This window comes from Camelus dromedarius, chromosome 12 (genome assembly GCF_036321535.1).
Source record: "Camelus dromedarius isolate mCamDro1 chromosome 12, mCamDro1.pat, whole genome shotgun sequence".
NCBI lineage: Eukaryota > Metazoa > Chordata > Mammalia > Artiodactyla > Camelidae > Camelus > Camelus dromedarius.
The window spans coordinates 6,761,223-6,786,623 of record NC_087447.1 but is presented as its reverse complement, the minus strand read 5'-3'; the positions used below and the strand labels follow the sequence as shown (position 1 = coordinate 6,786,623).

The 25,401-nt window shown below is 48.7% G+C and overlaps 1 protein-coding gene across 5 annotated transcripts; it reads left to right on the top strand.

Annotated features, from left to right (window-relative positions):
* POLA2 (DNA polymerase alpha 2, accessory subunit) lies at positions 1 to 23,795 on the top strand. 5 transcript variants are annotated; one of them, XM_064492139.1, is made up of 19 exons: positions 1 to 170; positions 679 to 863; positions 3,840 to 3,964; positions 4,197 to 4,288; positions 4,469 to 4,526; positions 7,730 to 7,836; positions 9,908 to 10,101; positions 10,881 to 10,969; positions 12,197 to 12,352; positions 12,902 to 12,964; positions 13,656 to 13,698; positions 16,407 to 16,531; positions 17,139 to 17,177; positions 17,865 to 17,938; positions 20,835 to 20,943; positions 21,213 to 21,319; positions 22,141 to 22,200; positions 22,459 to 22,585; positions 23,293 to 23,795. In XM_064492139.1, exons 2-19 carry the CDS (start codon positions 785 to 787, stop codon positions 23,443 to 23,445), a joined length of 1,800 nt encoding a protein of 599 aa, XP_064348209.1. In that variant the 5' UTR covers positions 1 to 170; positions 679 to 784; the 3' UTR covers positions 23,446 to 23,795. The 5 variants fall into 5 exon arrangements, 4 of the variants coding, with proteins under 4 accessions (XP_064348209.1, XP_064348208.1, XP_064348207.1 ...); XM_064492138.1 differs by having other exon boundaries at positions 565 to 863; XM_064492137.1 differs by having other exon boundaries at positions 1 to 201; positions 565 to 863.
* The last annotated feature ends 1,606 nt before the right edge of the window (positions 23,796 to 25,401 follow it).

Sequence of the window (25,401 nt, the reverse complement as noted above, 5' to 3'; positions counted from 1 at the left end):
GAGATGACGCAGGAAACAGAAGAGACAACAAGCCCTTTCCCGCGTTGAGCACAGAATGGGACATTTGAGCGCCTGCGCACCAAGGCCCAGGACAAAAGGGTGACGAACACACGTCACAGAGCTTCGCGGAGCAGGCGGCGCCGGGAAAACAGCGGCGGAATCCGCAGCGGGTACAAACCGCGGGATGGTTGCTGGAAGCTGGTAACTGTGCGCGCCCGGGCCTCGCTTTCGCGGGGGGCGAGGTACAACTGCGCAGCCGCCGTGGGGCGGGCCGACCGCCAGGCGCGGGCGCGCCGGCGGGCGTGCAGGCGTCTGTACGCACGCGCCCTCGGACGCGCGTGCGCGCGCTCAGTCCGGGAACCCGGAGAAGGAAGCGGAGGGGAAGGGGTGGGGCTGAACCTGGGTCTCGCGCATGCGTGCGCTATACAAACCATTTGGCGGGTTTTTCCGGCCTTCTCTGCTCTGCTCTGCCCCCGTCACTGAGATGATCAAGGGTGACTTTTAGGAGGTAGGACGCTCTCCCCAGGAGAGTGACTTCTCAAAATTTCTATTCCCTTCCTTCAGGCGTTTGGGAGCTTCCAAAAAAAAGAAAGTATTTCTCCGTGACTGACGGCTGAGTCCTTCAGGCCGCCTGAGGTCTTGGGCCATTTGGTCACTTTTCGTCTCGGTCTCTCGAAGAGTGAAAGGATCAGAGGGACGGCGTCAGGCTCGTCAATCTCCACGCCCCTGCGTTTCTTGGAGTCAAGCCGGAGCTGGGAGGGCCTGGCCCCGTTCCTGGGTCATCATGGCTGTGTCCGCCCAGCTCTTGGTGCAGGAGTTGCAGATCTTCGGCCTAGAATGCGAAGAGGCTCTGATTGAGAGATGTGAGTCCCTTGACCCCTCCCCGGACCCCAGCTCGGGTCCACGCTCTTGCTCCATATTCCCAGTCACCTAGAACCAAAAAGGGAGTGCTTCCAAGTTTCCCCCCAAGCCCTCATGGGACTTCTCCATGTTTGTGAGATGAATTAAACTGAGTTTTGAGATTTGGGATGTGAGGACTTTGAAATGCCCACAGGAGTCTTTCTGCTTGGCTCCCAACTCAAAAATAAGAACATGAAGCACAATTTTAAATCAGTGCAGTTTCAGAAAGGTGGAATTGGGACAGGCCAGGTTCGCAGGAGGCTAGACAACATCTCTGAGGTTGGAAACTGTTTAAGCCTCAAAAACAAAGCAAGAGATGTTGGGGTTTTGAAATGTAGCTTTTTATTCCTGGCTTCTCCCTAAATGTCTGCTGATCGTCATTTCTCATCAAAGCTGTTGGTGATCTGTGCAAATATGAGTCCCTTGAAATGGGTTCCTAAAATTGAATTTTGGCTTGGGAAAGAACTTTAAGGAGGTTGTCAGCTGTTTCCAGATGGAGAAACAGATAAGGAGAGTTAGTTGCTTGAGCTGGTCTGTGAACCAGGTCTCCTGTCCCGCAGTCTAGTGCTCCATTATATTGGTTCATCGAATTGGTCAGGCTCTGGGGCAGCGTACGGAGTTGGAAGCGAAGTCTTGGGAGATGTGGACGTTCTCAGTTTTAGAATCAGGATGATTGTACACCTGCCTTAATCATTCATCAACGCTTTGAACTTCTTTTTTAATATATAAAACCAGAACGCAAACATGATCATTTGTGAGAGACTAGAATACTGTTGCTTCCTTCTCCCCTGGGGCTGCACTGGCAACGCTGTTGGAATTCAAGACTTTGAATTCATAATCACTAACCTCAGTGGAACGTTAATCTTGTCTGACAGTCACCTTATTTCCCTGGTCTGTCCACTCTGAGTCTCCTGATGACTATTTTCTACCTTCTCCTTTAACAGCCTCTGTCCCACTCTCGCTCTCAGCTGATGAACTTACTTCCTGTTTCGATGAGAAAATAGGAATTAAAAAACTTCTTTAAGATACCACTATTACTTCCACTTCCCTGTGTTTGTGCCACCTACCTTGCCTCCTTCCCATTACAATGAAGAACTTCTCTGTATTTCTAGCAAAAGCCACAGCTTCCACTTGAGTCCTAAACTCCATTCCTTCTTACCTTCTTAAGGACATCACTCCGGTCATTCTCTGCTCTTACGTGTTTTCTGTTTTTCTCTCTGTAAGATTTTTTTCCTAATAGTATAGAAATGTTGTTCTTATTCCCACCTTTTAAATACTGCATTGTCCCCAATTCTCACTCCAGTTCTCTCCTTCCCAATTACAGCAACCGCCTCAAAAGGATTGCCTATACTTGCGTCTTCAAATTTTTCCTCCTTAAGCCCATTTCAGTCAGCTTTTTCATCTCCACCACTTCACTGAAACTGCTTCTCTCAGGGTTACCCACAACCTTCACCTGGCTAAAGCCAGTGATGAATTTTCAATCCTCATTTGGATGAATAGCAGCATTTAATGCTATTTATTGTGTCCTTTTCCTTTTTTTTTTTTTTAATTTGTTTTTTTTTTTAATTGAAGTATAGTTAGTTCACAATGTTGTGTCCCTTTCTGGTGTACAGCATCATGTTTCAGTCATACATATACATACATATATTCCTTTTCATATTCTTTTTCATTATAGGTTACTGTAAGATATTGAATATAGTTCCCTGTGCTATGCAGGATAAACTTGTTGTTTATCTAATATTTTTCTCTTAGTTTCTTGGACACCCCTCCCAGGTGTTCTCCTATCTTGCTTGTCACCGCCTGCCTCTCAGGCTTTGCAGGTTCATCCCTATCCGAGCCCCAAGATACACTCACTGTCTTGGTGATCTCGCCTAGTCTCGTGGGTTTACATTCAGGTATTTGCTGATGATTTTCAAATTTGTATCTTAGCCCAGACCTTCTGCCTGAACTGCAGGCTGGTCTACTTACAAGAAGTCTCCAGTTGGATGTCGGATTGGTATCTCAAACTCCATGTGTCTAAAGCTAAGCTCCTGCTCCCTCTCCGCATAGTTCTTCCTGCTGCCTCCCCACCTGAGTTAATGGTAACTGCACCTTCCAGGTACTCAGGCTGAAAACACAGCATCATCCTTGACGCCTTTCTTTCCTCACACCTCACATCCAGTCAGCAAATCCCCCTGGCTTTACCTTCAGGATGTTTCCTGTCTGGAATCCAACCACTTCTTCCCTCCTCCATTGCCACCACCTTGATCTAAGTACCATCATCTCTCATCTGGATTTTGCCACGATTCTCTCAGTTGGTCCCCTGATTCTGCCCTTGTCCCCTTCAGACTGCTTAACACAGCAGCCAGGGTGAGCCTGTTAAGTGGAAGTCAGATCATGTTACTGTTCCGTTCACACCCTCTAGGGGTTTCCCAGCTTGCTCAGAGTAATGACAGTGGCCGACAGTCTGCACCCCCTTTACCCTTTCAACTCATCTTCTGTCTCCTTCCTCATTCCAGCCACAAAGGCCTTGCTGACCTTGCATCTCCTGAAAGCTCTTCCCCTCAACACTGCCTAACTCACTCCTTTACTTCCTTCAAGTCTTTACTCAAATGTTACCTCCTCAATGAAGCCTACCTTAATCACCGTTTAAATTGCCAGCCCCTCCCCCAACTCCCTCATCCCTCTCCAGGCTTTATTTTTCTTCAAAGCACATTTAACCATCCAACGTACATATTTTCTTATTTGTTTGTTTTCTGTCTCCCCCAGTAGTAAGCTGCATGAGGAAGGGTCCGTCTCTTTCTTGTTCACTGCTGTATTCTTCTGCGTAGAACAGTGCCTGTCCCTAGGGGGTGCTGAATAAATGCTGATTGAATAAATAGAGGATTATTTTCACTTCTCAAGTTGGAAGCTACAGGAAATGCAGTAAGTTCTTACGCGTCAAATTTTCCCTCCTGCAGTGGCAGAGCTGTGCATTCTGTACGGGCAGAATGAGGAGGGGATGGTGGGCGAGCTGATAGCCTTCTGCACGAGCACTCGCAAAGACGGCCTCACCTCAGAGGTCCTGAACTCTTTTGAACATGAGGTAAGAACAAACTGTAAGCAAACTAATAATGTAATTGTTTCTGCTCATCCAGGAGGCGGCATGGTATATTGAGAAGAGTAGGGGCTTTGGATTCAGGCCTCTTATTTCTTATTTTGAGGGATTTTATATCTTTGATTGTATTTCAATTGCCTGTTATTACCTCATGGCTATGGAAGACACCTTCTTTATTACTTGGCTATGGAATAATAACTCATTATCTTTTATTCCTCAGTTTCTGAGCAAAAGGCTGTCCAAAGCTGGGCACACTGCCTCCAGGGACAGCAGGCACGCAGGAGCCAGAGACATTGTTTCCATACAAGAGCTGTATCCTTTGCTGCTGAAGGCCTTTGCATCAAGCAACATACTGCATTTTATCATTTGTCTATCGTTGCACATGCAACTTAAAAACAATAAGTGTAACTAATACTCAGATTTCTTATTTAATCAACCCTTGCCTTAGATTTTGGGTGGAAGTTTATTGTTTCTCTTAACCAACGTTTTTAGAATTGAAGTGGAGGAGGAAGAGGAGACCCTCTTGAACTCTTACACCACCCCCTCCAAGGTGCGTGCACAGTGTTTGGAAATTACATTCTATAAGTCACATTTGTTTCTTTATTCTAAATATATTATCAGGAGGAGGGTATAGTTCAAGTGGTAGAGTATGCACGAGGTCCTGGGTTCAGTCCCCAGTACTTCCTCTAGAAATAAATTAAGTAAACCTAAATACCTCCCTCCCCCAGGACCCCTTAGAATAAAATTAAAAAAAAAGAAAACTGAAATAAATGAATAAAAATAAAAATATTATCACACCATTTGAAGTTCTGAGGGAGAAAATTAAACAATCGTACGGTTCCTACTGTATTTCCACTTGTGCGTCTTCCTTTCTGATCGCATACATAGATGTTTTTACATGATGGTAGTCTTTCCTTGTAGACAGTTATCCTACTTTCTTCAGTTAGCATATCATAGAATTTTTATAAATACAATTTCCCCATAATTACTCTTTTTTAACGGTTGCCTAGTTTTGTATCAAGTGGAAATACTATAACTGAATAATCCAATTCGAGTGTTGGACCCCACTGTGAGATGTGGAGTAGGGCAGTGGAAAAGCATTGCCCTCAAAGCCTGAGTCAAAGACCTAGGTGACCTTGGGTGAGTTGCTTTTCTCTCTCTGAGCTGCCATTTTCTTTCCTATGAAATCAGGGTTCATTCATTCATTTACTGAGCAGCTACTGTGTGCCAGGCACTGTACTAGACACTGGGTAAACTGGTGAATGAAGCAAGCATGGGTGTGCGCTGCCCTCAGGAAACTGACAGCCAGAGGATAACATCTCCTATTGCGGAAGGCTTGAAAATAAAATGAGTATGTGAAGTGCCAAGCCCAAAGCAGTGTATTCAGTAATAGTAGTTACCTTTTATAGGAAAGAAATTTTTGGAAATCCTTAAACAGGAGTAAGTGTTCATTTTTCAAAGTAAGTTACGCTGTAAGAAAGCAGGTGAGTAGTTTAGGTGAGCCTTTTGGGGAGCAAGAAAGCCAAAATGTTCACAGCACCAAAGTTGATTGTATCTTGGGGGGCTTTAAATGATCATTCAGCTCTCAGACTGATGCGTAAGTCAGATGCAAGTTCATTTAACTACCTGTTAAAGTATACCCCCTCTGATGGCTGGAATACCGTATTGAGGGCACCCCGTTCCTGCTACAAAAGTACTTAGGAGGCTCAATTACGGATCAAAATTTGTGACCACAGAATCAGAGCTAAGAGAGTTGGAGTGAAATGAGCAAATGATTTGAAATATGTGTCTGAAGCTCAGAGGAAGTGCAATTTGGGTCTGGGCTAGAGGCATGAAAAATGCTGAGAACCAGGCCCATCACATGGAAACTGCCCGACCACTGCCAGGCACCAGCGCAGCACAATGACAGTCAGAGCCCAACGTTGGCTCTGGTTCCCCAGCCCAGCAGCACCAGGGTGGGGTCTTGGGGGCAGGAGTGCCCTGGTACAGAGGTGACTTTGTCAGTGCTCTTAGCTCATCACCATTAAATATCTGGCTATGCAGTTGACACACTTGCCCCCGTGCTCACCATAACTCTCCCGGTTATAATTTGACTCCACACGTCCTGCCTGACAAGGGAGAGTTGTGTTAGCCTGAGGATTTGAAGTTCCCATGCTGTCAGCTTTATGTTTCTAATAAATGAATAAACTGGCATCCTGGGCTATAATTTGGGTTTCTGGCTGATGTGAGGGTATGAGACTCCGGTCCCTCTGTATTTCTCATTACAGGTAGATAAACTGGCACATAGTGTCATCAGTGAGTCTCCTGAGCTGGGTTAGAGGGAGCACATCCCTGAGGAACGTAACTGGAGCAGGTTTGCTGACACAGTCAGGTTTCACCACGAGGGCTGAGGCTGAGAGCTACAAGCCTCTTCTCTCTCCCCAAACCCTATCTTGTCCTAAGAGACAGACCTGGAATTCTGTAGCCCGCTGAATGTTAGAAAGGTCTTTCAGGAAAATAGTTTGAGGAAACATATCAAAACCATAAAATCTTTTCCATCCTTTGGCCCAGTAATCATCCCTAGTAAGAATCTCTCGTGGGGAAATAATCCGAATTATAGGAAAAGGCTATGTGTGTGAAGATGGCTGTCTCAGCATTACGTAGAATCACCAGAAATTACAAACAACCCGTACGTCCAGCAATAGAGATGTATTATATATCAATTCAATCATCACAGCTACTAAGAAGGATAAAGATTGTGACAATGTGGGAAAATGCTCATAATTAAAATAGAACAAAAAAATCAGTTATAACAAATGTTTATATCTAACTAAGATTGTAACTATTAGAATTTGTATTTAACTGGAAAAATATTAAAATGCTAGGAAGGAATATTTTTAAGTGGTTATTGTTTAAGGGAGGTAGCATAAGGGCCTTTTTAAAATCTAGTTTCCATTCCAGCTACCTGATGGTTTTGAATCCATTCTGCATGTGTCGCACAGTCACCCCAGTAGGCAGCTTTGGTGGCATGACTTAAACACGCAGCCAGGAGGAGCCCAAGGGCAGGGAAACGTCTGCAGGCTGGCCAGCCCCCTGGTTGCAGTCCAGGCGAGGATTTTGTCTTTTCTTGGCCACAGTCAGTTATCCCAGCCTTTGGGAAGCAATAGATCTTGGGACTGCGTTTCACCCTTCATTCTGGGCATCTCTTTGGATTCTTGCTGATGAGCAAAACCCAGAAAACAGCAGTGACCATCAGTGAGGCATTTGCTAAATACTCTCCAAGTATGAGCTCAGCCATGTTATCTGCCCGGAGTCACTCCCTTCTTAAATTTTGAAAATGTGTTGTAGACTTTGCCAAAACAAGCAGTAACACGGTCCCATCCCTTGTCAGGAAAATGCGTCCACACAGGTCAAAACCAAACACATAGCAAAACTCAATGCTGTTCTGAAGCAAAGAGAAGTGGGGAAGAAAAGTGAACACGTGAGAGATTTGACAGGACAGATTGCCTGCTTGGCAGTCCTTCTGGGGGAATGTTGTTGGCTTTTTTTCACAATTGCCTCCAAAGTGGAGACTGTACTGATGAATCCTGGGTTACAGTTGCTGAATGTCTCTGAGAGGTAACGCCTGGAAGGCAGGGCCTTAAGGAGAAGCAACCCTGGCCCAGCGTGTGCCCTTCGCTTGGGCACCGTTCTCCCTTACTTTCTAAGAAACTCTACCTTTAATTAGCAACTTGGGTCTAGAGAGACTGGACTCTTTTTCTGTTTTGTTTCCAGGGTTCTCAGAAGCGAGCTATCGCCACCCCAGAAACCCCCCTCACAAAGAGGAGCGTGTCTGCCCGGAGCCCCCATCAGCTCCTCTCGCCATCGAGTTTCTCTCCAAGGTATGCAGCACAGCTAATTCCGCTGCCAACCAGCAGGCCTGCCCGCCCCCTTCCCTGGTCACCTGGCGGAGGCCACCTCTGCAGCGTGACTCCGTGCATGTGGGTGGACGTTCACCTCTGCCGTGAACTGACCGGAAAGCCTGTTGCTCCCTGCCCTCCCTGCTTTCTCGTCCTGTGTGGAAAATTACTGTTTCTTATGGTAATTAAGGAAACTCGCTTTCCACCCACTTTTCTGGAGCTCATTTCCTAGATCAGGAACTGATATCTTCTACTGAAAACAACCTGTCTATTTAGAAGTCTGGGAGGCCTACACGTCTTGCCAGTAGAGGCAAATAGGGTTCCACCTGCTTCTGTTAGTTCATTTGTTGTTGGGTTTCTTCTTTTTTTTTAGTCTAAAGTATTTATTTTTTTAAAAAAGAAAAGCACGTTTCTTTGTTCATAATGTTGCGTAACCTGTTTTTTGTTCCTCACTCAGGTTACAACTAGTTTCTGAGAGTTTTCTTGTCACTGTGAATCTACGCCGACTTAATTGGTATTTTATCCCTGCTGCCACCTCTGCCTGTAAATCCACAAAGACCACATGTGACTTTTTGAAATCTGTAAATGACACGTCTTCCGTGAGAGAATTCCATAGGCGAGAGCTCTGCTGAGTAGAAGAAAAGGTTTTCAGTGCTGCCCTGTCAGGACGAGTCTAAGGAGCAGAAATGTTAGCCAGCCAGGGACACACTCACTGCCAGGAGTCACTGCTTCAGGCTGAGCAGAGCTTCAGATTTTCCAGCCCTGTCATGTTAGAAAGGAGGCGATAGCCGTCATTCAAGACAAGCGGTAGTTGGAGTCAGAGGACAATTTGACTTTAGCGTGGTCCACTTCTGCTTTCAGGGGTTCTCCAACTGGCTTCTGAAGGGAACCTTCTAGATTTAGAAGGGCACCTTTGGAATGTGGTACACAGAGATGGTTCTCACAGGTGTGCCTGCACTGTTAGAGCAGTTCTGTTCTCTCAACAAGCAACCCTCTGAAATCCAGATCTGTTTACAGCTGCCCTCGCTCGAGCCTGTCACTGTGTCAAAGGGCCGGCTGTGATGCCCGCCCCACGGAGCCCCGCAGGGAGGTGCTTGGAGAAGCCGGCGATGTACCGCCCAGTCATTTTGTGATGCACGCTCCTAAAGCTGACATCAGAAACTGGTTTTGTAATTTAGAAAGTAACTTCTAAATTATTCAGGCAGAGGCAGGCTGGAGACTGGTAATTAATTGAGCTCGTTTTCTGTGGCCTCTGTAGAAAGAAGGGATGGCAGCACCCGCTGCAGGGGAGCCCACGTAGGACCAGTTCCTGCAGTTTTGGTGCGTGAAATGAAGCCCGCTTTAATCAGGCCTGTCTCTAAGTTCTGTTCACAGCTGAAGGGTTGGAAGCCCCCACTGTCCTCTGAGCAGATCAGGAGCACCCGTGTGTCCTTGGAGGTGTGATTTATCAGCCAGTAAGTGGAAATACGAGAACTTGTCAGTTGAGACTTGGAGAATGGGAGTGTTTGTTCAACAGCTGACTGAATTCATTCCACGTCCACCTCCAATGACACTGGGGAAAGTTGATTCATTTCATTTAACCTCATTTTGTTGTGGTTTCTACCGTGACCTGTATTGTGAGGTATGATTATGCACAGCAACTTTTGGCTTACCCACCATTCTGGGCTCCGATGTTGTTCTAGTAAATGCTAAAAATTCCTAAGAAAGAAAAGAAAATGTGGTACTCAAAACTTGCTTTTGAATCAGTTCAGGGTTTGGGTTTTGTTTCACTTTGTTTAGTGTTAAGCCAAGGGAAGACCTGTTAAAATATGTCTGTCTCTAAACTTCTCTAAACACTTCTGGTATTCCTCAGCCTGGTATTCCTCAGCCCCCCTCATTCCTGAAATTCCTTAAAGGTCCAGGATATCCAAACCCATTATGCTGATTAAATTTATAAAATGTGCGGCCAGCCTGACGTTTCTCTGATCCCCATTTCCAAAAGGTGACTTCAGTTTAGTCCTCCCTCCTTTTAGACATGAACACAGTAATGTTAATGTCTTTTGCTTCCATTTAGCGCTACTCCCTCTCAGAAATACAACTCGAGAAGTAACGGAGGAGAGGTGGTTACCTCCTTTGGCTCAGTGCAGGGGGTATCTTGGTCTGGGAGAGGAGGAGCCAGTAACGTCAGCCTGAAGGTCTTGGGGTCTCCAGAGTCACTAACCAGGAGCTACAAATCGATGTTTCAGAAGCTCCTAGACATTCGAGAAGGTAATTATTTTTCTCTTTGAAATTCTGAAGGATATAAAACTACCTGGAAGTGTTTCAAGTCTGTAACAAAGCTTCAGCTAGGCTGGTAGAACAAGTTTCAAGGTTGCCTTTTACTATGTAGGTTGGTAGATGTCCTCTGGGTGCCCCTGTTAGTAAAGGGACATGAAGTGATATGCTTTATATATAGAAATCTTTTTTACTTATTTATTATTGTATTATTTAATTACTTTATTTTGGCTGGGGTGGGTAATTAGGTTTATTTATTTTTAGAGGAGACACTGGGGATTGAACCCAGGACCTCATGCATTCGCTCTACCACTTGAGTTATACCCTCCCTCTGTGATACTCTTAATAATTCTCCCAAATCACATCACTTTACCATTTCCCAGTAACAACCACTTGAACGGTGTGAAGGAAGCCAATTAAAGTAGTAAAGGGAGCAGACATTTATGGCTTTTTCCTTGTGAAGAATGGAAGGTTCTCCAGGTTGGGCTTGGCTTCCCCTAAAGCTCCCTGACGACCTGAGTGAGAGGAAGGCTGGGTGGGAGCCAGGCTGACTCTGGGATCATGCCCCGTGGCCCCCTGTGGCCACATGGAAGGTGGGTTCAGCCAATGTCAGGAAATTGACTAGGGCTTCAGAAAATACAGCCTGGCCGGTATCCTAGGCACCCTTCCCGCTTCTGTAAAATGACTAACTTTAATGTTTTACAAGATGCTGTATTTTCTCTTCTTGGCAAGTAAAATGTCTTAAACACATTTTTTCCCCTCTGGGATTTCAGTTCTGACCTATAAGATAGAAGAACTTGGCAGTGAACTCAAGGAACATTACAAGATTGAGGCTTTTACTCCTCTTCTAGTCCCAGCACAAGTAAGAGTTACTCTAATTGTCCTTCCTAATTGATATTTTTAAATTGACGGTCAAACGGCATTCTCCTGCTTCCTTTCACTTCGTGTCTACATTCTAGTTAGAACATCTGTCTTGGATGAATTTGGTAACTTGTGTCCTTCTGAAGAAGAATTTATAAGTGCTTTCTGGTTTTGTGACCAGAGAAGGTCATTTTCTTTCCACTTGGATTAGGGTCTTGCATATAAGCAAAGATCGAGGGCCTTAAGCATCCAGGTACCAGGATATAAGGGCAGCAGTAAGGATAGGATTTCCAGAAACGGAGACTCACAGCCTCTCCCCTTCTTTGGTCTTTGTCATTAGGGACTGGCTGCTGGCATGTACCAGTGCTTTCTCTCTAGGCTGTATTTTCAGTCTAAGGTGAGATGTGTTCTAGAAGATTCTTTAGGGTACCTCTGTCTTATGTTTGTATTCAGAGTTGGAGAAATTGGAGTTGCAGTTGGAGAAGATATGTAAAGACCATGTCATATAAGGAAGTTTCGGAGGAATTGGGAGGAAGTAGTGGAGGGGAGGCTGGGACGTACGATCTCGTTGGGAAAGATTAGACTTCCTTGGTTTGCCCCCCAGGAGTGGGATCAGGACAGAGGAAGCCACAGAGAGAGTAATTTCAGCTCAGTTTAGCGAAGAACTTCCTGTTAAGAGGCTGTATGCTGTGTGGTTAAGGATATGGCCCTGGGGTCAAACTCCTGGGCTTCAAACCCAGGCTTCCCCCATTGTTTGACCTTGCCTAAAATGCCTAACCTTTCAGTTGCTGTTTTTTCTCATCTGTAACATGGATGCAGTCATAGTATCCACGTCACGGTTGTGAGGATTAAATGAGTTAATACCCACAGGCCTGTAGAACAGTGCCTGTGTTTAGTGAACTCAGTAAACGACAGCTGTTACTAACAGTTATCCAGAGGTCAGGGAGTGGGCTGCCGAGGGGGCAATTCCCCTTCGCTGGAGATGCTCCAGCTTAGGCAACCACTTAGAAGGGTCCAGGCCTTGGGTGGTGGATGGACCAGATGCCCCTTAAGGGTTCTTCCACCTCTGGGAGCCAGTGATGATGCTGGTGGTCGCCTTGGGCTCAAAATGATGCCCCACCAAGAAAAACGTGCATTGCTGTTTGGGGTCCGTTTTGCTCTTCACCATATTGACCAGATTTTGAGCCCCTGTGCCAGAGACTGCTGTTCTTATGTGCCCCTTCGGTAGGAGCCCGTCACTCTGCTGGGCCAGATCGGCTGTGACAGCAACGGGAAGCTGAACCATAAGTCGGTGATTCTTGAGGGAGACCGGGAACACTCCTCAGGCGCTCAGATCCCAGTGGATCTCTCTGAGCTCAAAGAATATTCTCTGTTTCCTGGACAGGTGAGATCGGAGTGTCTCCACCGGGGTGTGGGCGTGCTGTTTGCTCCACAGTACGTGTGGTGGGCTGTGGCTCTAGGAGGAAGCATTTTGTCACCAGCCAGCTGCCCCTCGCTTTTGACCTCTGGTGCCCAGTGGTGTAGCTGGTGCACAGGCCTGAGAGCAGACGCCGGTGTGGGGATTCCCGCCTTTCCCTGCCTGCTCGGACCGTCGCTCCGGCATCTGCCAGCAGGTTCCAGTCCCAGCCCCACCCCACAAGGCGGTGATTATGGAGATGGTACTTAACCCCTCAAAGCCAGCGTGTCCTCATCTGTAAAGTGGAGATAAGAATTCTCACCTCATAGGAGTGTTGTAAAAATGAGATTGCTGTGTAGAGCATAATTATTACATGACCATAACCCCCTTGATTTGTTTTCTAGAAAAATACCCCCAAGGTTACAATTACAGAGTAAGAGCAGCTGGACAATACTTTTAACTATATCAGAATAGCTTAGTCCAGGCCTCTTGTCTGCCGCCCCTGCTTTACAAGCTTGTCTGCTGCCTGTCTTTCAGGTTGTGGTTGTGGAAGGAATCAACACCACTGGTAGAAAACTTGTTGCCACCAGACTCTACGAGGTACCTGTGTGCCCCTCCCTTTTCCCCGGTGTGCCACAGGCACAGTGTGTGCGGCTGTCTGTCCTAGAACCCGTCCTTTGTAAGAGCCCGTTTATTTGCTTCTCAATTTTCTGTAGAGTGGGACCTACCTCTAGGTCAGGGCTTTGCAAAGTGTTCCGCTGAAGGGCAAGACAGTAAATATTTTAGGCTCTGCAGGCCACACAGTCTCTGTCATAATGTCGACCCTGCTGTCGCAGCACAAAAGCAGCCACAGACAACGGAGAAGCCAGCAAGTGTGGCTCTGTGCCAGTTTGCTTACAGAGACAGGCGGTAGCCAGATTTGGCCCACAGCCTGTAGCTTACCTGTCCCTGCTGTAGCCAGTAGCCCTCCACAGATTTCCAGAGGATGCAGGGAAAAGTGGCAGGTACCCTCCTCTCCCATCCTCGCCCAGCAGGACCCTGTGCCTTCAGGTTCCTGTTTTGCTACCGCTTTTTGCTAGGTGTTTCGTGAGTTTAGCCGTGACCTCCCACTACCTGGGTTTCTTTGCCACTCTGAGCAGTATGGGAAAATGACAGGACTGTCAGTTTTGTGGGCTTTTAACTCCAGGGAGCAAGACACCAGCAAACCCACCCCTGTTCAGTACCCACCCCTTTCCTGACCAAAGGCAGTGCCTGGGGCAAGACCTCACAGTAGCTTCTTTCCTATTTGAAGGGCGTGCCGCTTCCATTCCATCAGCCCACTGAGGAGGCTGGAGGTAAGCTTTGCTTCAAAAGTTGTTTTGCCAACATTGAGGGTGGAGGGTGGTGGGCAATGGTCCAGGAGTGCAGTTCCTCGGGCCCCGGGAAAGCTTCCAAAGCTGTTTGAGAGCAGCGTGCCGGAGCTCTGAGGGCAACTGCAGACTGGTGGTGTCACAGGCCCTGTGAAGAAGGCCAGGGATCTGAGCTTTGTCAGCATTATCACCCACGTTCTGACTCCACAAGGTGTGTCATTTAAAGACTCATGTTTAACAGGTATTTGAAGATTGCTTTGAAAAGGGGAAAGAGCATCAGCTTATTATCATTATTTTTTAAAGAGCAGCAATTTAAAAAAGAATTTTCTTTAAATGCCGTGTAATATCCTGGATTGGATCCTGGAAGAGAAAAGGGACATTAGTGGAAAAACTAGTGACATTTAAATAAAGTCAGGAGTTAACAGTAGTACGCCAGTGTTAATTCCTTGATTTTGTCAAATGTATCGTCGTTATGTCAGATGTTAACATTCGTGGATGCTGGGCGGAAGGTGTACATATGGGAACTCTACTATGGAACTTTGGAACTTCTCTACAATTCTCAAGTTATTCCAAAATAAATTTATTTAAAAGTTAGACAAATTTCAGTGGAGGAAGGGTATAGCTCAGTAGTAGAGTGTGTGCCTAGCAAGCACAAGGCCCTGGGTTCAATCTCTAGTTAATCTTCCATTAAAAAAAAATAAAACCTAATTACCTCCCGTAGAACCGCCCCTCCCCCTGCCAAAAAAAGTATACAATGCTGTATGTCAACTGTATCTCAGTAAAACTGGAAGAAAAAGAGACTGATGTTTTTAAAAATTAGATTTCTCAGAAAGCCGAGAGTTATTTGGTAACTAACCTAGATGGGAAAAGACAAACGCTTTAATAAACTTTGCTTCAGAAATAATTCCAAGCATTTTTGTAAGAAGAGCAGAAGATTATTAAGGATTAGCAGTGAGATACAGGCTCACCCCTCCACATTAATACTGTGTGAGTTCATTCTTAAAAGACAACCTGGAATCAGGAATGAAATTTAGGAGTTTCTGACATTGCACATTCTGTCAGAAAATAAGTGTTTATGGCAACAAGCGTGCTGATGTGAGATTGACTTCAGGGAACGAGCAGGGCTGAGATGCCTGAGCTGTGGCAGGGAAGCCTCTGGAAGCTGTTGAATAGGCTGTTATGGGCTCAATGTAATCAATCACAAGGGTGCTTTTAAGAGGGAGGACAGGAGGGTGATACTCAGAGAGATTAGGAATGTTAGGCTGCTGGTTTTCAGGGTGGAAGAGGGGCCGTGAGCCAAAGACTGCCAGCAGCCTCCAGCAGCTGGAAAGGGCCAGGAGACAGACTCTCCCCAAGAGCTCCAGAAGGAGTGCAGCCCTGCCCACACCTTGATTTTGGGATTTCTGACCTCTAGGACTATAAGATAACAAGTGTATGTTGTTCGAAGCCATGAGATTTGTGGTGAGTTGTTACAGCAGCCACAGGAAACTAATACAGCTGCATATTAAGAAGTCAGGCTCTCTGGGTTTCGTTGTTGTGAGCTATGGAACCCAGTCCAAACTAACTTAAGAAAAAGAGATTTTGTTAGGGGAGGTCCAGGTAGCTCATGGACTAGAAAGGTGGCTGGAAATTCAGGCTTCTAACCCGTATTAGGGTTTAGTAACTCTAGGGGTCCAGGTGGGAGGAGTTACCCAACTACCTCATCCAAGCACCTCTGCTGGGATGGGTCAGCGCCAACCTTTTTTCTGTCCTTGGATGGTTTACCTTTAGACTCCACAACCCAGAGGAGAGTGTGAAGGACTTAAACTGGGTTGCGTGCCTGCTCCTTGGCTAGGTGAGGACAGTGCACCTGGTTGATAGCCCCACCTCAACTGCCTTATGGAGGCAAGGCTGATCCTCCCAAAGGAAAGCAGATGCTGTGAGGAGAAGGTCGGCAAGAACAATGCCCCTGTGCCCCATCACACAGGAGTCCCCGTTCCAAGCCTCGCACCCACCTGTCTCCCTGCGCTCCTCAGTATGCCACATTCTCCAGCTGCACTCACCACCCGCTAGCCCTTCACACTGAGCACTCTCAAATCTTAGTGCCTTGCCCTTGCTCCCGGAAAACTACTTACAAGTGTAAGCAAAGTGAAATCAAATGTAAGCAAAGTCACAAAAAGATAAATCCTATATGGTTCCTCTTAGACGAGGTTCCTAGAGTCAAAAATCATAGAAGCCGACAGTAGGATGGTGGTTGCCAGGGGCTGGGGGAGGGAGGGTGGGGAGCTGGTGTCTAGTGGGTACAGAGTTTCACTTATACAAGGTGGAAAGTGATGTGGAGAGGGGGTGGGGGGAATAATTGCACAACATTATGAATTTATTTAATATCACAAAAAAGTTTACTTAAAAATGGTGAAGATGGTAAATTTTATGTTATGTGTATTTTACCACAATAAAAAGAAATGCCGCAGGGAAACCACGTAAGTGAATGTCGCTTTGCTCCGTCCTGCCCTCACCGCCACTCCCCACCTCACTCGCGCACTGCTGGTGGAGGATTCTTTGAGGGTAGGATGAAGTCTTACTCCTCTTGGATTCCAGTGTTGCACACATTAGGAGGCTCAATCAGTTGAATCCTGTGGCATCTTTCCCTAACTGTCCTTCCTGCCCTCATCCCAGTGTCTTCTCGTCAACACCTTAACTATCCGTTGTCTTAGATTCTGAGCAGATCATGGTCCTGGTGGCCTGTGGACCGTACACCACGTCTGACAGCATCACATTTGACCCGCTGCTTGACCTGATTGCTGTCATCAACCGAGACCGGCCGGATGTCTGCATCCTGGTAGGCAGCCCTGCTGGGACAGCTTTGCTTGGGGAGGCACCAGCGAGGAAACTGGGGAGCTGGTCTTAGAAAAAAGTCTAATGAGGTTCTACATTTTTAGGAAGTGGGTCAGACTCTCCTCCTTTTTAAAAATACTTTTTAGTTCTTAGTCTACATCTTTGGCAAGGTGTGTATGGTCTTAATCCAAAAGCCCAAGATTTTTTGCCATTCTTCATTGATTTTATGGCATTCTCACCTCTGTCTTATCACTCCAACTTGTGAGCTAATCTCTCTGAAAGCTCAAAGTTCCTGCATGGAGGTAGATTTCCCCTGCTGGGTTGAGAAGGAAAAAGCCCACTATTGTAGGAGGCAGTGCAGCTAGTTTTGGGGCCCCAGTGGCCCCCTCCATCCAAGGCTCAGCTCCTTCTGCCTGTGATATTGGCTGAGCGCCCCAAACCCATCTGCCTCCTGTTCCAGGCTCTATAGGCGGCCTTGGAGGGACACGTGGGTCCTGGGCAGAGAGCTGCTAGGAGAGGTTATGGGAAGGTGCTCACAGACCCATGTGGTTCTCATTGGTTCTTTTGGTACCTTTGTTTCCACCCCCACCCCCACCCCGGCTTATTTGCAGTTTGGACCTTTCCTGGATGCTAAGCATGAACAGGTTGAGGTGAGTGACTAGGGTTGGGGTGGGGGAGATACCAGATACCTGCACTCAGTTGAGCCCTTGCTGTTACTTTCATCTTGGAGTTTATCCTGCATCTGTTACAACCTAAATGAATCCCTGTGGCTTATTAGGAATACATTATTGCAGGGCATTTTTAATAAAGATACTGAATTTAAGGGCATCATTTAAGGGCACCAGAATACAAAGTTTGGAAGCTGGGGCGGGGGTTACAAATATCCGAGCCTGTCGCTGAGGCACAGGGGTAGGGGCAGGCACGGTGTCACTGGGTCCTGGAGCTGTGCCAGTGAGAGGACCTTCCTGGCTGCTCCCCTCAACTCCATGACCCACGTCTTGCTGTCCTTTAAGCATAAAACACAAATGGCCCTTCTGAGGACATTTCCTCCCTTTGTCTCAGGGGAGACACAACCCACAGAAAAGACTGTACAGTGCTCTTCTTCCTAGTCTTTCCCATAGCTCACATTCAGGAAGGTTAATTCTTCCCCCATCTCCTTTCCTGCTGCCAACTACACTCCACTCCTGGAGGACAGAGACCACAGCTTTTCCATCTTTGCATCTCTCCTTCAGCTCCTTGTTCAGCGGCTGGTGCCCAGGGTCACCTAACAGACACTCAGCAAGTGAACAGACACCGGCCATTTGCCCTCTAAGTCTGTCTCCTTTCTGTTCTTGCAGAGCTGTCTACTGACAAGCCCATTTGAGGATGTTTTCAAGCAATGTCTACGAACAATTATCGAAGGGACACGAAGGTCAGAATTCAAAACACTGAACAGAACCTTAAGCTTCCCAAGTTTCTCCAGGGCTTCCCGTTCAGAAGTCATGGCAGTTCCCATCCTTTCATGCTTTTGAACAGAGATCAGATAAAACTCTTGAACTTCAAGTGCACAGATGCCGAGAGGCATCTTTGTAAAACACGGAGATAAACACACTTGAAAGGAGAAGGCTACACAGGCTTTCTCTCTTCCCTTGCTCTTTCTTTACTTCCTTCCTTTTCTCCCGCCTTTTGTGTAAACTCATATTCCTCAGGGATCTTCCCGGATGCTGCTGAGGAGTGTTTGATGACTTACACAACCAAATCCCAGGGGGCCCTAATGGCTCGTTGTGTGAGCAGGAGTTTTGGGGTAAGCCCAAGTCCTTCCCCGAGTGCATGCTTCCCCCTGTTTTGAGGGCACTGCCAGTGCCTCAAGTGAGCCATGGTAGAAACTCATGGGGGAGGGAACCTGGAATCCTTGCCAGGGACCAAGAGACGGAACTGTGAAAGGCCACAGCAGCGAGGAGAGATGGCAGTTCTAATTTGAGAGCAGAGTCTATTCCAGGAAGAGTCTAAAGCTAGAAGTAGAAAGTTTTTCAGGAAGCTGACACCCCCACTTCCTGTCCCTCCCATCCAGAACCAGGGTTTGCAACAAATTGGTACAGGTGGACATCCTCTGGGGATGTGCCTCCCTGCAGCTGAGCGCATCAAAAACAAGCATTCCTGAGGCTAAGCTTTTAAAAATAAGTCTGTAACAAAGGTTGTTTTTAAAATAAGATGTATAATCTTCTGCCCTCTGGCCGTGAGAACTGATTCCAGAGTCGATTCGTTGTAATACTACCTTCTTGCACCAGCAGCGTGAGCCAGTGTTGGACGTAGGACTGGGGAGGAACACTCCCTAACTGACCCCAGAGTCAGGGCACTGGAGTCGTGCCAGTGACATCCTGCAGCTGGACCTGCCCCTCCCTCCCTGCCTCCCTTCCTCCAAGGGAGATAACACAAGTGCCTTCCCTCTTGCTTCCCAGGTTTGTTGTGACCCTAAAGGAGGTTGTCAGACGTGGAGAAGCCACACGCTTCTCTGGAGATACATCCCCAAAAAACAGGAGCAGGGGTGGTGCCCCTGTTTTGTCAGCCCTAGGTCCCCTCTGGGATAGGCAGGGACTTTGGGGCAGGGCCCCAGCACTGGCTGGGTGCTTTCAGTTTGAGTTTGGGTTCTGCTTTTGGTTCCTCCCCCATGTGGTATTGACAGCAGCGGTACAAACAAAGAACAAGCAGGCATTGTTACGGGGGGGTGAGCTCCCAGCACCACCAGGCACTTTCATCTGCAGCCAGTGTGCGCCTCGGGGGAGGGGAGCTGTCCCGCCCTTCCCAATACAGTATATCCACAGAGCTCTTCGGGGGAATGTAGTTTTATTCTGAGAGGTCAGAAACAGAGCATTAAGCTGATTTATCGGTAGAAACCAGAGCCAATGAAGAAGAACCTCCCTCCTAAGAGCTGAGAAAACCCAGGAGCTCACGTCCTGCTTGAGGGAGCGGCTGCGAGGACCCTCCCACCATGATGTATGAGGTTGTGCAATGCTCAGCATAGTTGGAATTTTCTCTCAGATCCCTCCCCCTCCAGCCCGTCTAACCATGAACAGGAGGGCCATTTCCTCCTCAGCCGCTGCTCTTCCAGCGTCTGCGCGAAACAGAGCAGTTCCATCTCTTAACAGCGGCCAGCTGTACCTCCGCTCTCTGTGTCTCCCACAGACCGTGAGCCCCAGGGATCTGGAGCACAGGCTGTCCCCATCAGGTCACCCCCGGCCTCTTTACCAGACTTCGGCACCCAAATCTGTGGACTTGAACAATTACAGGGATGGGGGGCTATAACTAATTTGCCAAGTACCTTTGGTCTTAAGATTCTGATTTTCTGTTGCAAAAGTCTGACAATCGAGTGACAAGTGTGACAGCCATCACCAACACTTTATCCCATACAAGAGGCAGCTATGTACCTGTATAGGACCTGTCCCTGCACCTGGGAAGGCCACAGCATTTTAAGCAAGAGAAGGAGCTGGGAGTAAGAGCTATTGGTAGATGTCAAACATGCCCCCAAAGTAACACTTCACTCCTGTTGGTTTTCATAGGCCCCTGTGCCGGGGACAGCTGAGCCAACCTAGGAGTCAGGGTTTTTCCTTCCTGTTTGGTGGCTGAGGAGGATAAAGAGTTGTCCCCTACAGTTAAGGGGTTTTTCTTCACTTATATGTTGTAACCCTAGAGATTCTCCTTCTGCCTCCATCAAAGGAAACATCTGTCATCTCTGCTTTTACTGTTGCTCTTAGATACTTCTTTCATTTTTGCAAGACAGTCTGATGAGAAGTAAAAACCGAAGGCATTGATTCTCCGAGCGAGAGAGGAGGGTGGGCTCTGGGAGAAGCCAGTTGGGTCTCCCCGCCCCGGATCGACTGGCATGCCTGGTCCCTCTCTAGGGAAGAGCCCGCAGTCAGGGAAGCTGCATGATGCCTAAAAGCTGCAACTGTTCAGTGTGAAGTCAGAACTGTGGCTCCAGCTCTGGCTCTAAGGATTTCGGGTCAGACCCTTTTCTTTCTAGATTTCCTATACCTCAAATTCTTCTCCCCTTTTTCTCCCAAACAGTAGTCCCCCCCTCTCTCCAGCGGAACATCACAGGGAGCCAGGAGGAAGTATGCTCTGGGCGGCCCACACACTGAAGTGGTCATGTGTAAATTAGTACAAACTGTATTTCATTCACAATCTGTTCATAGAAGAGTTCGGTCCTGAAATTCTTCTGTGGATGTGGGGTCTTGTATCAAGCTGTGACACTTGCATTCTGTCACCCAGCTGTCCTCACTCAATGCACTCATTTTCCTTCCATTTCTGGCGGTTTTTTGGCCAAGTAGCTCCGGCTCCCACCTGGTCTTCGTCCCGTCGCTAAGAGACGTGCACCACGAGCCGGTGTACCCACAGCCTCCCTTCAGCTGCCCCGACCTGCCTCGAGAGGACAAAAAGGTACCAGCGTCCCCTCCTTGACCAGCGAGCAGCCAGAATCGAAGGTGGTCCAGTGCTGGCCCGGGAGTGGGGTGGGGATGCCTTTTTGAGGCATGCTTAGGGCCTGCGTCTTAAGCACCTCTTTATAACAGGCAGATGTGTGATTCACTGTACGTTGGTTTGGTCCCCCTTTCAGGGATCTCCCCAGCCCTTGAAGACACCCCCCCAGCTTGCATGGAGAAGAAGTTTCTGGCTTTGGTTTGCAAATGTCCCACCCCTTCCCATTTTAGCGCGTGCAGTTTGTGTCTGAGCCCTGCACCCTCTCCATAAATGGAGTGATCTTTGGCTTGACGTCCACCGATCTGCTGTTCCACATGGGGGCTGAGGAGATCAGTAGGTAAGACGTGTATTCCAGCCCAGCTGGCAAGACGCTGACCCTCAGATCCTGGTCCTTTCCTTGGCCAGGGGGCTACTTGGCAGAGTCATGAGCGGGCAGCCCTCAGAGCAGCACTTTCTGCCAAACCCTTTGACCACTGAGTTTCCAGGTGCCCACAGGGAGCATTTGGCCCGTGTGTTTCTGTTACCACTTGTCTCTACAGTGTTTGAGACCCTGAAGAAACACCTTCATTCCATCTTCGCACTTAATTTATCATCATAGAAATTCATCTGCTTTTCTTCATTTGCCACATCTGTGACTTAAATAAGATGTCCCACTTGTGGAAGATGACTGTGAATTTACCCACGGGGTGTTCTCCCTCCCAGAACAGTGTGTAGCTCTGCAGAGGATCAGATGCCGCAGCCGAATCTGTTGAGCTGCACTTCAGCAGTTCAGCTCTCCCATCGCCTGGGATGGAGAGGCGGGAGAAGCAGTTCGTGTGTTGAGTGAGACGGGTGCGCTGATTGGCTCTGGCTTGAGGGGCGAGGGTCACACTGGTGCAGACCTCGCCACGGGGCTGCTAATGACCTGTCTCAGCCCTGATCACAGGGGGCTCCCACTGTTTTGCCACTGAACCCAGCATCCGGCTCCCCTCTTGTGTGGAAACAGACCGAGCCATTTATGGGCGGGTCTTTAAACTTCCCCAGAGGTACCTTCTTGTCACAGGCCTTGGCCACATCGCTTCTCTCTAGTTTAATAAATCCTCGAGTCCTCCCTGAAGAGAAGCAAGCACTGAAAAACCAGGTTCTACACTCCTTTTCTTGCTTTTTTTCCTTTCCCAGTTCTTCTGGAACTTCAGACAGATTCAGCCGAATACTCAAGCACATCCTGACCCAGAGGAGGTGAGCCCACCCGCTGGAAGAGCTGACTGCGAAGAGAGTGCTTTGGGGTCACTGAGCTCTGACACATTTGACTGAGAGCCTTCCCTGGGCTAGCACCAGGGAACTCCACCCTGGGGTGACAAGCCTGTACCCTGTCCCCCAAACCCAGAGGGGAAAGGAACAGATGGTCTGTGGAAGCTGGAGACCAGTGACACGGAGGGATCCTTTGGGGAGGGGCCCCAAATCCGCTGCTGCTAACGTTTCTCTCTGTCTCTGCAGCTACTACCCGCTCTACCCGCCCCAGGAGGACGCGGCCATTGACTACGACCATCTCTATGCCTGTGCACAGCTGCCCGTCACCCCAGATGTCTTCATCACCCCTTCCGAGCTGAGATACTTCGTGAAGGTGGGTGTGAACTCCGCTGTTTCCCAGAAATACCAGAGCCAATCTCTGACTCCCTTCTAGTCTAGAAGTACCAGCTCTCCCTCCTCAAGGGTCTCCTGCCCGGCACGGAGGCCTCCTCTCTTGGGGGAGGTGGTAGGGCTAGAAAACAAATCTGTTAGTAAAATGCTTAAGTAAGCAGCGTCCCCTCACTGCCCTCTCCCCCCAGAGCATGGTGCTCTGTCGGCCCAGCTTGGGAGCCCCGGGGGCAGGTGGGAAGGCCCTCAAACTATGGTTCTCATACACACACACACAACACACACCCCAATTCTGATATGACCTCCAAGCAGCTTTCTCATCCTCACCTCTGCCGCCTGAGGCCTTGCCCTAAGGATCAGATCCTCACAGGAAATTCACCTGACCAATGCCCTCTTGCCAAACCAGCCACTTTAGCCCCAAGAGGTAAACTTTTTTCACATTGAAAAACAAATAGATCAAGTTTGTCTCCAAGTTTGGGAGCTGACCGTCCGCCTGCCGAGTCTCCTTCTTTAGTCTGTTTCAGAGACTCAAAAGGCATTCAGAGTTTTCCAATATTAAGTTAATTTATTTGACTTCACAAGTGTTTTGTTGCCTTCATTTCCATTTTATAAAATCCTCTTTGGGGTCTGTTACATGATTCCAGCATTTTCACATCAGTCTTGCTAGTTTTGGCCTTTCTTTTCTCTCCCCAGGATGTCCTCGGCTGCATCTGTGTGAATCCTGGGCGCCTCACCAAAGGACAGGTGGGGGGCACCTTTGGCCGACTCTACATCAGGAGGCAGCCGGCAGACAGTGGCGAGGGGAGGCGGAGTCCGTGTGCTGCCGCCCAGGTGGTCAGAATCTGAGGCTCGGCCCTTTGCATCTCCCACTGTGCGGGCCTCCAAGACATCTAAAGCCTGGGAGCAGCCCTCCAACAAGATCCCGCCCGTGGAAGGAGAGGAGGCAGCCAGCTGGGGAGGAGAGGGCCGCGGGCAGCGGGCCCAGTGGGAAGGCCTGGTGCAGCTGGACCTCCACCCTGAGCTGGGCTTCTCTAGAAGAAAGCTATTGTTTCATCATGGACACGTGGAGTCCAGAGTGAATTGGCCGTGGATGCAGCACATTCAGGAAAGTCAAGGCTTTGCAGTTTCCTACATGAGTCAGACACAGAAACAACTTTTGGAGAAATGAAAATAAATTCTGTAACTTCTGAGTCTAATCTTTCTTCTGTCCCTTTTTCCTGGTGAACAAAGAATGTTGCCTCCTTGACCTCTGTCCAGAGAAGGCAGAGTGTCATGCTGGGCTTCTGCATGGTTCCAGCCCTGGCTCCCATCCTCCTCAGGCTGCTCCCAAGGCCCCTGCAGCCTCTGTGCTGAGAAGGTGCTGGGCTCAGGCGGCCGAGCAAGCAGTTGGCTGCGTGCCGGGCCCTCCCGGCGCGGTCCTCCCAGGCGTGCCGTGGTCCCAGCCTGACCTCTCCATCTGGAGGGGGCGGCCTCCGGAGCTGCGCCAGAACTAGATTCCCTCGTGCTGGCTCTGCTGAGTTGCACAGCAGCACGGGGCTCCCCTCCTGCCCAGAACACTTGGACGAGGCTGGGCCTTCCAGGGTCCCCAGCGTGTCCCCATGCCTGCGTGTCCTGGCATCTGGGGAGAGGCTGTCACTGGCTAAACGCAAAGTGGGCTTCTACCCTCAGCTGGCAGGCCATCCTGCCTCACATGCCAAAGCTAAGCCTGGAAACCCCCAGCTGCTGGGCCCAGAGGTGTGTGAGGGAGCAGCCGTGCCGAAGCCTTGAGTCAGAGATAAATAGGTAACCTAGCAGCGTCCAACCTTTGCCTCCGTCCTGCAACAGTGAAATGGAATCAACAGCAGATCTGACCGGACTTCGGTAAAACTGGTCTCCCTTGGAAAGCAAGCAGCTGCTCTTGTTTCATTCATTTTAGAGGCACCTCCTCTGAAGACAGGAATTAGATAACAGGCCCCAGGTTGCGGAGCTGATTTTTCCTCCTCCCCAGAGTCCCCCACATAGGAAGCACCCAGCCATGGTCCAAAGGGCCAACGTGACTTACCAGTCTCAGGATGTGGCATTTTTAGAGCCCAGGCCCCATAGAGTTGCTGCAGTTAGAGAATGTCATTTGTATTTCTATAAGCCAAATGTCAGCTAAAAATCCACCCCTCCCCGCCTTGGAAAACCCTTGCCCAGGAAGATTAGCCAACAGGCCTTTTGCCCCGATAAACAAGGCTCTGAACACATAGTGGAAGCTCAGGTGTGGTTCCTGGGGCACCGTGGCTCTGGCAATTATTTTCACATTGCTGCTGAAGGAGCCTTGTAACGTCTGATGCCCACTTGACAAGAAGATCCAGAGGCCCCAGAGGGATGGGGGCGGCTGACGGGGAGGAAAGCTAGAGGGGGCTGGCAGGAGTGTGGGGGCCGGGAGGGAGGCGTGTGCAGGGCAGGGGGAGGCAGTGGTGTGCAGCCCGAGGGCTGGGGTGGTGGGGAGAGGTGGGGGTGATGCTGGAGCTCGCGTGAATGGGAGAGAGAGCTGGTTGCCTGGATACAAGTCGTGTGATTGCTGGCAATGCTCTGGCAGGGCCAGAGCAGGCATTTAAAACAAATAAAAACAGCAGGATGCGAACCCCTGATTGCAGACAGGTCTGGCAGCCACGTGCCCCTCTGACACCAGATGGTTCCCTTTTGCTCTTGGCAGGAAGTCGGTGCCCAGAGACTGCCAGCTGACTGCTCCTAGGCCCCTCTTTGGCTGGGTCACCAATTTCCTGAAGCCTCATCCCTCCTGCTCATGTGGGGCTCTTGCTCCTGCCTGCTGTGGGG